General features: G+C 32.0%; 5 protein-coding genes across 5 annotated transcripts; 2 read left to right on the plus strand and 3 right to left on the minus strand.

The window, feature by feature from the left end:
* Positions 1 to 594: 594 nt before the first annotated feature.
* On the minus strand, positions 595 to 2,973 carry cgd1_3690 (aspartyl (acid) protease, putative; the record flags this gene model as incomplete). The annotated part of the gene is made up of 1 exon (XM_001388146.1): positions 595 to 2,973. One exon carries the CDS (start codon positions 2,971 to 2,973, stop codon positions 595 to 597), a length of 2,379 nt encoding a protein of 792 aa, XP_001388183.1.
* Positions 2,974 to 4,352: 1,379 nt separating this feature from the next.
* Positions 4,353 to 5,714, plus strand: cgd1_3700 (conserved hypothetical protein; the record flags this gene model as incomplete). Its single annotated transcript, XM_628181.1, has 1 exon — positions 4,353 to 5,714. One exon carries the CDS (start codon positions 4,353 to 4,355, stop codon positions 5,712 to 5,714), a length of 1,362 nt encoding a protein of 453 aa, XP_628181.1.
* Positions 5,715 to 5,926: 212 nt separating this feature from the next.
* cgd1_3710 (acetyl-coenzyme A synthetase) lies at positions 5,927 to 8,014 on the minus strand (the record flags this gene model as incomplete). Its single annotated transcript, XM_628182.1, has 1 exon — positions 5,927 to 8,014. The coding sequence occupies one exon, from the start codon at positions 8,012 to 8,014 to the stop codon at positions 5,927 to 5,929; it is 2,088 nt and encodes a 695-aa protein (XP_628182.1).
* A 751-nt stretch (positions 8,015 to 8,765) lies between these two features.
* On the plus strand, positions 8,766 to 10,150 carry cgd1_3720 (PIG-M mannosyltransferase,8 transmembrane domain; the record flags this gene model as incomplete). The annotated part of the gene is made up of 2 exons (XM_628183.1): positions 8,766 to 8,882; positions 9,005 to 10,150. Coding segments are annotated over 2 exons (1,263 nt in total), but the record flags the coding sequence as incomplete, so codon positions are not given.
* A 565-nt stretch (positions 10,151 to 10,715) lies between these two features.
* Positions 10,716 to 12,806, minus strand: cgd1_3730 (glucosamine-fructose-6-phosphate aminotransferase; the record flags this gene model as incomplete). Its single annotated transcript, XM_628184.1, has 1 exon — positions 10,716 to 12,806. The coding sequence occupies one exon, from the start codon at positions 12,804 to 12,806 to the stop codon at positions 10,716 to 10,718; it is 2,091 nt and encodes a 696-aa protein (XP_628184.1).
* Positions 12,807 to 12,840: the final 34 nt, after the last annotated feature.

Consider the following 12,840-nt stretch of genomic DNA (forward strand, 5'->3'; position numbering starts at 1 on the left):
CCTATTTTCCTCAAATATTAATTATTCATTTCTCTCTTTATATTTAATTAATAGGTTTAAAATATTATATATATATTACAATATTTAACTTGCTATTTCGTTATTATAATCCGATAATTATCTATACATGTTTGTGGATTTAATTGTATGTGTTATTATTATTATTATATTCATTGCTACTCTAAAAATTAAACCTGTTCATTCTTATCCATTACAATCCTCTAATATTAAGTTCTCATATGTAAAAAAAAATATTGTGTATTTATCTTTTCTTTATTCTTTAAATCCAAATACAAAAACAAAATAAATCATTTCTACATATTTATATACCAGCCAAACTAAATATATACATATAAATATATTTGAATAAACCCTTATTAATTAAGACTTTATTTGAAATTAAATATCTTCTCCCATTTTTATTCCTTTAAAGTCTTCTTAAATATATTAAAAGAATATTGTTGTTCGATTGAGATTTTTTCAAAAAAAGAAAAAGAAAATCCTTGAATTTCAATTATTTTTATGTATATATGTATATATACATAAAAATATATATTAAAATAATAAATAAGTATTATTATTGTTTGACCCTTTTTACTCAGTCTTGACATCCTTCTGATCTACACCATTAAACAAATAACATGAAAATAAAGCACTAAGTAAAATAATCAACCAATGTATTATTGTTGGTTGAGAATTACTATATCTTGATGAAGAATTTTTATTATCCGAATTATTATCTTGATTCTCATTTTTAGAATCTGATGGTGAATTATTAGCATCCTGAACATTCTTTTGAATTTGAGTATTTTCAGTATTATCAGCAATATCGTCAATATCATGCAATTGTTGCTTTAAATATAATATCAGCATATCATTGTTTCCTAAATTTTCATAATTAATACTTTGATTATAGTAATCAACTGAATGATTTGTAACACCAGTATATTGTACAGCTGATGGAGATAAATACGAGGAGAGTGAGGATGGCGAAGTCAAGTTTTTTGGCTCCCAATGTGATTCTGAAATTGTATCATTATCTGCACTATGTCTATAATTTGGTGGATTTTTACTAGATGTACCAGAACTTAAATTAGGATTTTGATTATTAATATTATTATTATTACTGTTACCATTTTCAATATTTATATGTTTTGTATTTGAATCAAATACTACAACTTCAGATTTCATAATTGATTCTGGTGATGAAGTTGATGCATCTTTTAATAATTGTGACATCTCAGATGTAGAAGTTCTTCTTGCATGTGCAATTTGGGGACAATTCGACTTGACAAATGAAGCTCTTGAATTTTTTACATCAATAATAACATCCTTATTAATAAAGAATGATGCACCAAGTACTAAGAATGATTTATCAGAATCAAATCCCAAACAATAAGTATTTCTGTATTTTTTGTAAAGATATTGAGCTGGCTCCCATTCAACTTTTAAACCTGGGAATCCCAAAGTAATAGTTGGGAAACGTGACATTTCATTTGGATCTCTTAATTTCCAACATCTTTCACCTTTTGATGTTTCAAGCATTATCCTTGATACTGAAGAATCAATATCAAATTCTTGTGAAGAGAATAATGTGTTAATAGTAGAAGTAGTAGTACTAGTTGTTGTTTGATTAAAATGATTTGAAACTTCATTACTATTATTTAACTGATTGTTACTTGATTCAATATCCTCATTAGTAAAGTTCTCAGGATGTACAGTTGAATTAAAAGTATTAACAATATCTTCAATATTATTAAGCCTTCTATATACTCTTTTTCTAAGTAATGCAGCACCAGGAATTTCACCAGGGAAAATTGAAATTTGTTTAATTCCTAACTCCAATTCATTTTGAGATGATGATGATTTAAGACCAGTATATTCCAAAAATTTGGAGCCGGCTTCAATAAGACTTCTAAAAGTTGACTTATTTTCAGTCTCTGCAATTCTTTGATTAATAACATTCAATATTTGAATAAAAATATGCTCAGGGAAATATGATAATGTTGTACCACTATCAATAACAAGTGGAATAGGTTTTGTATTACCAGATGATGAATCTTTATGCAAAGTTAATTTAGTTTGATAAACACTTACTTTAGTTAATTGAACATAATAATTTCCATTCAAAATAGATAAAGGAGTCCAACCAATTTTTGAATCCAAATTATTTCCTCTTGAATTTGAACGTGATTGACTATTACTAGAACTTGATAAAAATGAATATCCAAGTGCTCTTTCAAACAAATTAGATTCAGAAGTAGACCTAAATGATTTATCATTGGATCCTAAAACCCAATATTCAGAATTATAACCACCAAAAGAAATCATACCACCTTCTGAACTAAAGCATAAAGATAAAATAGCATCTTTAGCATATTTAGATCTTTTTGTCCATGTTTGGAATAATGGTGCCCTTTCTTGAGAACTTGCAGTATAAGCTAATCCAAGAATACCAGAAGCTGCTTGAGTAAAGAATAGATTAGTTTCATGAGTAATTCCACCAAAAATGGTTGATAATCCAACAACATATGGTGAAGGCTCAGAATTAACTCCTTTTTCATTTCTGATTGCAACAAAATCCTCAAAGTAACTTCCTGATAAACTGCTTCCTTCTAAATAATGAATAGTATAAGCACATTGCTTTTTATTATTCACACAAACTTTGCAATAAGAATGGCATGGGACTTCCCTTTTTGTTATACTTTTAAAAGGGTCATAATATGCATCAAGGTGTGTCCCACACTGTTGACATTGAGTACTACTGAAAGCAAGAAGGTTACTTCCTGTATCCAAAATAACACTCTGTCTCTGAGGTTCTGGAAGTCCAACAAAAATATCGGAATAATAATAGGCTGTTGAAACAATACTACCATAAGCCTTCATTTGAATTCTTGCTTCAACCCTTGAGAAGCTACATCCAAATAGAACTGCTCCTCCCAGAGTAGCAATAAGTATTTTCATTATATTCATTCTAGTTAAATCGATTCGTACCTTCTCTTGAAATTTTTTTTTTTTTGATTTATGTCAACTCAAGAAATTATTCCAATCTTCCAGCCGTACCTCGAAACTTATTTCGAAACTTTCCCCAATATGTTTGGCAACCAGCCTCTCACTTCCTCTAATTCAAGCTTCCCTATGTAGACAGTGCACGCAATACTGTCTATTCACACCAAGATGCAACAAAGCCTTTATTGATTTTTTTTTCTTACGCCTAAACTGCAACTCTTGCCTATTCCTGCTGTCCAATGAGCCCGCCTGAAAATATAAGGATTTCACAAGAGGGGAAATTCAAAAGTGGGAAAGGACTAAATTTACAGATTTTTCTCACCCCTTTGGGTTTGCTTTGTAATATCCTGACGAATTTTGTAATTTCGCAGAAAAACTACAACTATGCAACTTTATCTTATTTTTCTTCTTAATCCTAATTTGAATTGCTTTATAATTATTCTATAATGCAAAATTTTTTAGTTGGCCCCCACAGCCCGCCTCATACCTACCTAATAGTACTATTTGACTCGAAGCATAAATCCACGATTTTTTGCATACCGGCATTCATGCAAATCAATTGCATGTGGCCTAACCATTTTTTTTTCTGTCCACATGAAAAAAAAAATAATATTTAAGAATGAATTGTGTATCAGAAAAAAGAAAATAATTCAATTTCTAAACATGTAAAATTATTATCTAATTGAATTTAAACGACTAAATACAGATTTATTAATTTTTGTGTGAATAACCTAAGTAATCATTAAAAAAATAGTTGATTATATAAATATTTAATTGTTCATAATATAAATTAGAAAATTCCAAATTTATTAGCCATCTAAATATATATCTGTATATATTAATTTACTCATTTAATAATATATTTCATTTGTAAAATATTCTTTAATTATTGAATCTTGAAATCATTGCTGTTCTAAACCCTATTGTATAGCTAAACCATGAGAAATCCTAATTTAAATTAGCATTGCATAGACGTGTACGTTAGGGACTAAAGGAAAGACATGGAAAATGGCAGTTAGACATAAGGAAAAACAAGTGACTAGTGGTCATTAGAAGAAGTTGAGCTCCAACATTAGGAAAGATGCCAGATTTTTGACGTAAAGATTAGTGGTAACAAAGCTAGAATTTGGGATTTCCGTAATGCCTTAAGAGTTGATTACACGAGATAAACATACAGAAGTTAATAATTACTAAAACAAGTTGTGAATAGATTTTTTATAAAGTTAAGAATTGAAGAAACAAATGAAAAACTGAATTAAATGAAGAAGAAACAAAGTTAAGTGAACATTATCTAATACAAATATTCTAAATAATCTGGTGGATTTTTTTTTTCCTTATTTAAAATGAATTCTTTAAGCCTTTCTCACTCATTAGGAAAGAGTTATTTATTTGAGAGATACTCCAGATTTGGGATGAGTGACTCAATTATTCAAAGAAATTTTCAAAACCCAGTTTCTGTTTATAATGAGCTCTTGGCTACAGAATTACTACCAACAACAGAAAGTGACTTTTCTGCAATGGTCAAATTGAGAGTAGGATCTCAATCTATGGGAGTCCAAGAAAGAAGAAAATTAGGAAGTAAAAAGTTATATGGCGATGAAAATGAATATTCTCGATTAAATTCATGTGAAGTATTTGATCCATTTGCAACTGTTCCCTTGAGATCAGTTTCTATGGATCCAGCATGGCTATCATCAACAAATATGGGAATGGGTCCAATCTCTAGAAAAATTCCAAAAGGGCCATTCAAAATTTTAGATGCTCCTAACTTGCAAGATGATTTCTATTTGAATTTGGTTGACTGGAGCTCCACAAATTTACTAGCTGTTGGATTAAGCTCATCAGTTTATTTATGGAGTGCATCCACATGTAAAGTTACCAATCTATTAAATCTCCAAGATCAAGACACTGTTACTAGTGTATCATGGACACAACAAGGTAATCATCTCGCTGTTGGAACTAGACAGGGTTCTGTTCAAATTTGGGATGTTGTAGAACAGAAAAAAGTACGCACTTTAAATGGACACAGAGCAAGAATCGGTGCAATGGACTGGTGTGGGCCAATCTTGGCAACAGGAGGAAGGGATCATACTGTATTATTAAGGGATGTAAGAGAACAGGAGCATTGGTGTAGCAGATGGTTGGGGCATAAACAGGAAGTATGCGGAGTTAAATGGAGCCCAAATGAAATGCAATTAGCTACTGGGGGTAATGATAATAAGTTGCTTATATGGTCGCAAGGATATGATACTCCTGTGTGTCAGTTCCAAGAACATACTGCTGCTGTTAAAGCATTATCTTGGAATCCCCATCAGTCCGGACTCTTAGCATCAGGTGGAGGAACTGCTGATAGACATATTCGTATATGGAATACTGTAACTAACTCATGTGTAATGGCAGTAGACACTGGTTCACAAGTATGTAATATTGCTTGGAGTGGGAATGTTAATGAATTAGTATCTACTCATGGGTATAGTTTAAATCAGGTTATATTATGGAAATGGCCATCTATGCAGAAAATTGCAACTTTAACTGGTCATACATACAGAGTCTTATATTTAGCAGTTTCTCCTGATGGCCAAACTATTGTAACTGGAGCAGGAGATGAAACTTTGAGATTTTGGCAAATATTTCCAACAGGGAGGCCAAAAGGACCGAAAAATCTAGCGGCTTTATCGGTACCTAATGCACCAGCTATGAGATAAACTTAATTCAATATAAATGTAGAAATATATTAATAAATTATATATGTAATATTGTTTGCTATTATCATTCTTTTTTCTTTTAAAACAATTTATCTAATTTAGTTGGGAAATATTTTATAATAATGATGAGTTGTGTTCCATTTTAACATTGGAAAATACAAAATGCAAAATCCTGTAATATTGTTAAATTTACTTATACAGGGCTCCTTATATTATCTCTTAAGGTATTGTGCCCAGGATGACTCAATGGATTTAATACACTCAGGATTTGCAACCGTTGAAATATCTCCATAGTCATTGCAACCAGTAGCAATCTTTCTAAGAAGACGTCTTACAACTTTTCCTGATCTTGTTTTAGGGATATTCTCAACAACAATAATATGATCAGGTGTTGCCACAGGGCCGATTTGGGTCCTGACACACATCCTAAGTTCATATTCAAAAGGATGAGGACTTGAATTATTCAAGTCAAAAGTTCTATTACCAGAATCCTTTAAAACTACAAAGCAAACAAGAGCATTACCTTTAACATCATGATCAATTGCAACAGCTGCAGCTTCTGCAATGCCAAAATGGTTGGTAAGAGCATCTTCAATTTCCTTAGAGCTTAGTCTATGACCAGAAACATTAATTGTATCGTCAATTCTACCAGTAATCCAAAGATATCCATCCTGATCTCTTAAAACACCATCCCCAGTAAAATAGTATCCGGGGAATGGTTTTGTATAAAGATCTTCATGAAGATAATGAGCTCCAAAAATACCTCTAAACATACCTGGCCATGAGTTTTTTATACAAAGAACTCCAGACCCTGGTCCATCAATTTCTTTTCCTGTATCAGGATCAAGTATCGCAGGCTCAATACCAAAGAAGGGAAATGTTGCTGAACCAGGTTTAGTATCAAAACAACCAGGAATTGGAGCAATAACAATTCCTCCTGTCTCAGTTTGCCAATAAGTATCAACTATAGAACATCTCTCTTCACCAACAACTGAATGGTACCATCTCCATGCAGAGGGATTAATAGGCTCTCCAACTGATCCTAGAACTCTCAATGATGATCTATCGTGTTTTTTAACAAAATCATCTCCAAGGCGTTTAAGAGTTCTGATTGCAGTTGGAGCAGCGTAAAAATGAGTAATTCTGTGTCTCTCCACCATTTCCCAGTATCTCCCAGCATTAGGATAAGTCGGTACTCCCTCAAAAATTAAAGTGGTTATACCATTACAAAGAGGAGCATATACCAAGTAAGAGTGGCCAGTAATCCAACCAATATCTCCAGCACATCCAAAAATATCCCCAGGATGAATGTTGAATAAGTACTTTTGTGTAACAGCAGCATAAAGTAAGTATCCTGCAGTAGAGTGTTGAACACCTTTTGGAGTTCCAGTACTACCTGAGGTATATAAATAAAATAGTGGATCCTCACTATCCATGTCTTCTAAAGGACAATAAGGTTTTTCAGATCTCATTAAAGTTTCTCCATCAAAATCTCTTCCCTTGACAAATTCAATAGGTCCATTCAAGTGTCTAAAAACAATGCATGTTTTAATCTCAGGAATCTTTTCAAGAGCTTTATCAACAACATCTTTCAAGTTAATAATCTTCTTACCTCTGGATCCTTGATCTGCAGTTACTACTATTTTACATCTAGCATTAACAAGTCTCTCAAGAAGATTCTGAGCTGCAAATCCAGCAAAAACTACCATATGTACAGCTCCTATTCTAGCGCAAGCTAACATAGTATATATAGTTTCAGGTATCATTGGCATATAAATACCAACAGAATCACCTTTTTTGATACCAAATCGTTTCAAAACATTGGCCATTTTACAAACGTTTCTAAACAGTTCAATATAGCTAATATGTCTAATAGATGATGGATCATCTCCTTCCCAAATTAATGCAGTAGTATTTGGTTGTATTTCAGCCCATCTATCTACGCAATTATCGCATACATTTAACTTTCCATTCAAAAACCAAGCAAGTCTATCTTGAAGACAAGTACCAGAACTCCTTACTTTAGTAAAATCTCTTAGCCATCGAAGTTCTTTTCTAGCCATTTGGCTCCAAAAACCCTCAGGATCTCTAATACTTTGTTCGTAGAGTTCTTTATATTTATCAATCCCATCTACTCTATAAGGCTTATCAGCAGGAGTTGGTTTTGATTTGTATGTTTCGTGAAATGGCAAGTTCTTGGAACGAGTTGCAACGGTATCCATGTTCTCAGTAAGTACTGATGAATCATTTAATTCATCATTATTGTTAGAACATGGCGATCTAGGTCTTTTATCACTCATTTTTTTTCAATAATTATTAATATAATATACTAATGTGAGGCAAAATCTTAAGAGTAACAAGAAGAATTCCAAATAAAACTCTATTTTACTCTTCAATCTCCCAGAAAGTAATTAAGGCAAAAGCCTTTAATATAAAATAGGAAATAAAAACACTCTACTGAAAATAAAAAAAGATTAATATCAACCAATGTGACGCTCCTCCAGAAGAATTCGAAGATCCAATAATTCTAATATCTTGGATCCTTATTTACTTTCGTTCTCCAGACTCTGCAATACTCCTGGAATAATAATATTCTAGGTTACTATTTATTATCAATTTGTATTAAACTGTATTTGTAATTTGCATATATTTTGGTGATTAATATATCAAGATGCATAAATATGTGCATAAATTTTGCACCAATACATGAATCAAAATTAGCTTAAAATAGTAAAACTAATTATTTAAGTTACCAACAAAAAGTCGAACTTTATGCTCGTAAGTTAATTTCCCCCTGCTCTGCACCTCTCCCCCCCCCTTTCCTACCCCTCAACTCTATTTTACTAATACTAACCCATTTATATTATTAATTCCTAATATTGAAATCCCCTCACAATAATAATATCATTCATAAGTAATGTCTATTCCCGCCCAAATTTTGGCGGTATCGAACTTTTATTTATTTTAATAATTTTTTTTTTTAAGATAATTATCTGGGAAAGATAAAGAGGTGAAATGTTGTCGGAAAGGACGATAGGGAAGGCATTTAGGTATGTTGTAGAGCATGTATACCTTTCTACTACATGCCTACATCTGCTAGTTTTGTCTTATGGTCTTCTCCAAGATAGATTCAATGTTTCAGTCAAGTTTACTGACATTGACTATATGGTAAGTATTATTCTACTACTCAAGTGGGATTGGTATTTTTTTTATTAAAAGTACATTTGAGTTCTCAAGACTCCCACCCCACACTTTAATATTTTCTTTGAGCCGAGTTATTCCATATTTAGGTTTTTACGGATGCAGCCAAGGCTGTTCTTCAAGGAAAGTCTCCATATACAAGGCATACATATAGATATACTCCCCTATTGGCATATATTGCCTCAATTAATATCATATTCAAAATGGAAATTCTTTCTAAACTACTATTTTGTGCTGTGAATATACTTTCAGGTAAAATCCTCGAATGGCTACTTATCTTGTTGGATGTAGACAACGAAACAAAGATTAAAGGAAGCGTTACTTTGAGAAGATTTCTCATTTCCACATGGTTACTTAATCCATTTCCTGTTGTAATTGCAGCTAGAGGAAGTGCTGATATTATTCCGTCCATTCTTGTCCTTATCACAATATACTTCTTAATGAAGGCCAAATATGACAGCTTTAATAACAAAATCAATATTATTATTTCAGCATTCTTCTTTGGTCTTTCCGTTCACTTCAAACTTTATCCTGTTATATATGGCTTTCCCTTTATCTTCTTTATCAATCCAAACTATCTCAAAAAAGACAGGTCGCTATTCTGGTATATACTCAACCTTCCAATCAAGATATTTACTACTTTGAACATAGACCAACTCATTTTTGGATTAGTCAGTTTTTCTACAATTGTTTCATTGATCTCATTCTTCTATTATCTGTATGGTTGGGAATTCCTTTATGAAACTTATTTATATCATGCAATCAGAAAAGATCACAGACACAATTTTTCGGTCTTCTTTTATCTTTTTTACCTCACAATGTACTCAGTGAAAGAAGTCCTCGCATCCAATTTTGTATACAAAGCTCTTCCATATATTGCTTCCATCCCCCAAATGTTTTTGGTTGCATTATCAGGAATTTCTCTTGTGAGAGAAGGTGAATGTATTATGGCTATTTTTTGTCAGACTGTCTTATTTGTGGCTTTCAACAAAGTTTGCACATCTCAATACTTCTTATGGTGGTTTATACTATTCCCTCTTGCTCTCAGAGTATATTTGACTAATAATATTGCTCAACTAGACGAATCTAAAGGGATTATTCACTCAGCAAGTGCATCATTTACCCCGATTCTTATTTCACTAGGAGTCTGGCTAATTACTAAACTTTCATGGTTATATTTTGCATATAACATAGAAATGCTTGGACAACCATACTTTTTAAGCGTAAGTTTTTAAGGAAACTAATCCTTTTTATCATTTCTTTTTTAACTAATTCTCAACTTTTTTTTTTTAGCTCTTCCATTCAAGTATACTATTCTTGTTAGCTAATATCAGTATTGTTCTGGTTTTCTTGAAAAAGAGCAATTCATCGTCACTAAGGGTCAAATCTGAATGAATTATTATTGAAGGTTATATGTTTCATCCTCTAATTTGAATAAATTCCGTATTCTTAATTATACTCCAGCTACCTATTGTTTCCTTATGGGTTAATTTTTGAGTACATAAGAATAATGTAAATTAAGAACTTTGATTTCCTAAGAGTTTTCTTTGGAAATTAGATTAATGATAAAGCTTTTTTATAGTTTCTTAACTTTACCTAATTAGAAGTCATTACTTTACTGTTTATATGTATTTCTTCTTTATTCCACTGTTAATGAAGTGGATTTATTATTAATTTTTCGCTCGTTACCTATAAGAGTAACTACAAATAGATAAAAGTAGTTTATAAAAGGAAAAAAGTTTAGAATTTGATAATTATTTTTATAAGGTATGAAATAAACTGAATAAAGAATAGAGTTTACTAAAATACAGTTACAGCTTTTGCCAATCCTCTTGGCTTATCTGGATTAATACCTCTTTTTATAGCCAAGTAATATGCTATAAGCTGTAATGGAATCACAGCATTTAAAGCAGTAAGAGGACCATTTGAAGGAATTAAAACTTTTTCACAATCAATATCTTTGCATAAATTTTCATCATCTGTTATACAAATAACTCTAGCTCCTCTAGCCTTAACTTGCTGTGCAACATTCATCATTAAAGATTGATTTTCGTCAGAAAGAATGACTAAAATAACAGGTGTTTGAGAATCCTTATCAATTAATGCAAAAGGTCCATGTTTTAGAGCTCCAGCTGAATAACCTTCAGAATGTATATAAGATATTTCCTTAATTTTGAGAGCACCTTCAAGTGCTACAGGATAGCCATAACCTTTACCTAAAACAAAGATAGAGTTATTATCTTTAATCATTTCAGCAATTTGTTCGCATTGATCTTTGGCTTGTAATGAAACTCCAACACTGATTGGAACTCTGTGAATTGCTTCAAGTAATTCCTGACATCTTTGGGAAATAACACTATCCCTATTTTGGGCAAACCAAGCAGCAATAAGTGATAATACAAGAACTTGAGTGGAGAAAGCTTTGGTAGAAGCAACAGCAACTTCCCTTCCAGCGTTCAAATAAACCCCACAGCCAGTAGTTCTAGCAAGCATAGAACCTACAACATTTACAACAGATATTTTGGGGATCCCAAGTTTATCTGCAATATTGATGGCTTTAACAGTATCAGCAGTTTCCCCACTTTGTGAAATAGCTATAGCTCCAGCATGTTCACGTGGAAACCCAGTAACAAAAATCTCAGAAGCATCTTTAGCACTTACTGTATTAAATCCGCTGATATGTTCCATCAAAAGCTGAGCAAATAGAGCTGCATGAAAACTTGTACCACATCCTAACAGAATCATATTTTGAACATTTTTCAATTCATCTAATCTTTGATCCAATCCTCCAAGTTTCACCATATTATTATAGGGAGAAATCCGACCTCCAAAGTTTAATGACCTTGCTAAAGCATGTGGTTGGTCGTAAATTTCTTTTAGTGTCCAATGGAGATATGGGGAAGGAGAAGACTCAACTTTTTCATGGTCAATGGATAATAATCTTGAAGGAGTAATCAATTTGTTAATACCTTCATGAGATAATAAAGCAATTTCACCATCTTGTAAAGCAACATACTGATTTGTATAATTTGCTAAAGCTGATGTTTCTGAAGCAATATAAATATGTCCAGATTGTACTCCAACAAGTAAAGGAGATCCATGTCTAGCAAGTATCATTAAATCTTTATAGTCTTTATGTAGAACAGCAATTCCCCAAGTTCCTTGCAAACGAGAAAGAGCCTTTTGAACAGCATTTTGAAAATCCTCTCCATCATCTAGATAACTACCAATCAAGTTTGCAATTACCTCTGTATCTGTTTCTGATTGAAATTTGATTCCTTTTTCCATTAATTCAGACTTCAAAGAACAATAATTATCTATTGTACCATTATGTACAATACTAATTCTTTTTTTATAGTCTTGATGTGGATGAGCATTAAAGTCGGTCTTCCCTCCATGAGTAGCCCATCTTGTATGTGCAATACCAATATGGTGGTTTCCATGTAATAGCTCAGAATCGTTCTTAAGCCTTTCAATTGAATCCCCAGATTCTTTAGATGAGTATTTGGTGGTTATTAATTCTCCTTGATCATCTATTGTACTCATTCCACATGAATCATACCCTCTATTTTGAAGTATTTCTATTCCCTGCATTAAAACCTTTTGAGCGTCACCTGAACCAATATATCCTATAATACCACAGCAGTAAGCTTTATTAGGAACGGAAAAAATGCTGTTTTTTCTTCCTGTTTTGCAAAGACTCCCAATACTTTCAGAAATCATTCCAAATATACGGCTTCCTCTCAAAAAATCAAGTTTTTGCTCATCTTTCATAGTCTTTGTTAACCTCTCAAATCTATAAAATTTAGATTTTTCATTCTTTTCCTTCAAATCATCATTAATACGGTTCACAATTGGCACCAAGAATTTGTATTTGGAACTAAAATTCATTATCTATCAATTAAAATTTAAAACCTTTGATTCC

The sequence above is a fragment of the Cryptosporidium parvum genome, chromosome 1 (assembly GCF_000165345.1).
Source record: "Cryptosporidium parvum Iowa II chromosome 1, whole genome shotgun sequence".
Lineage (NCBI taxonomy): Eukaryota > Apicomplexa > Conoidasida > Eucoccidiorida > Cryptosporidiidae > Cryptosporidium > Cryptosporidium parvum.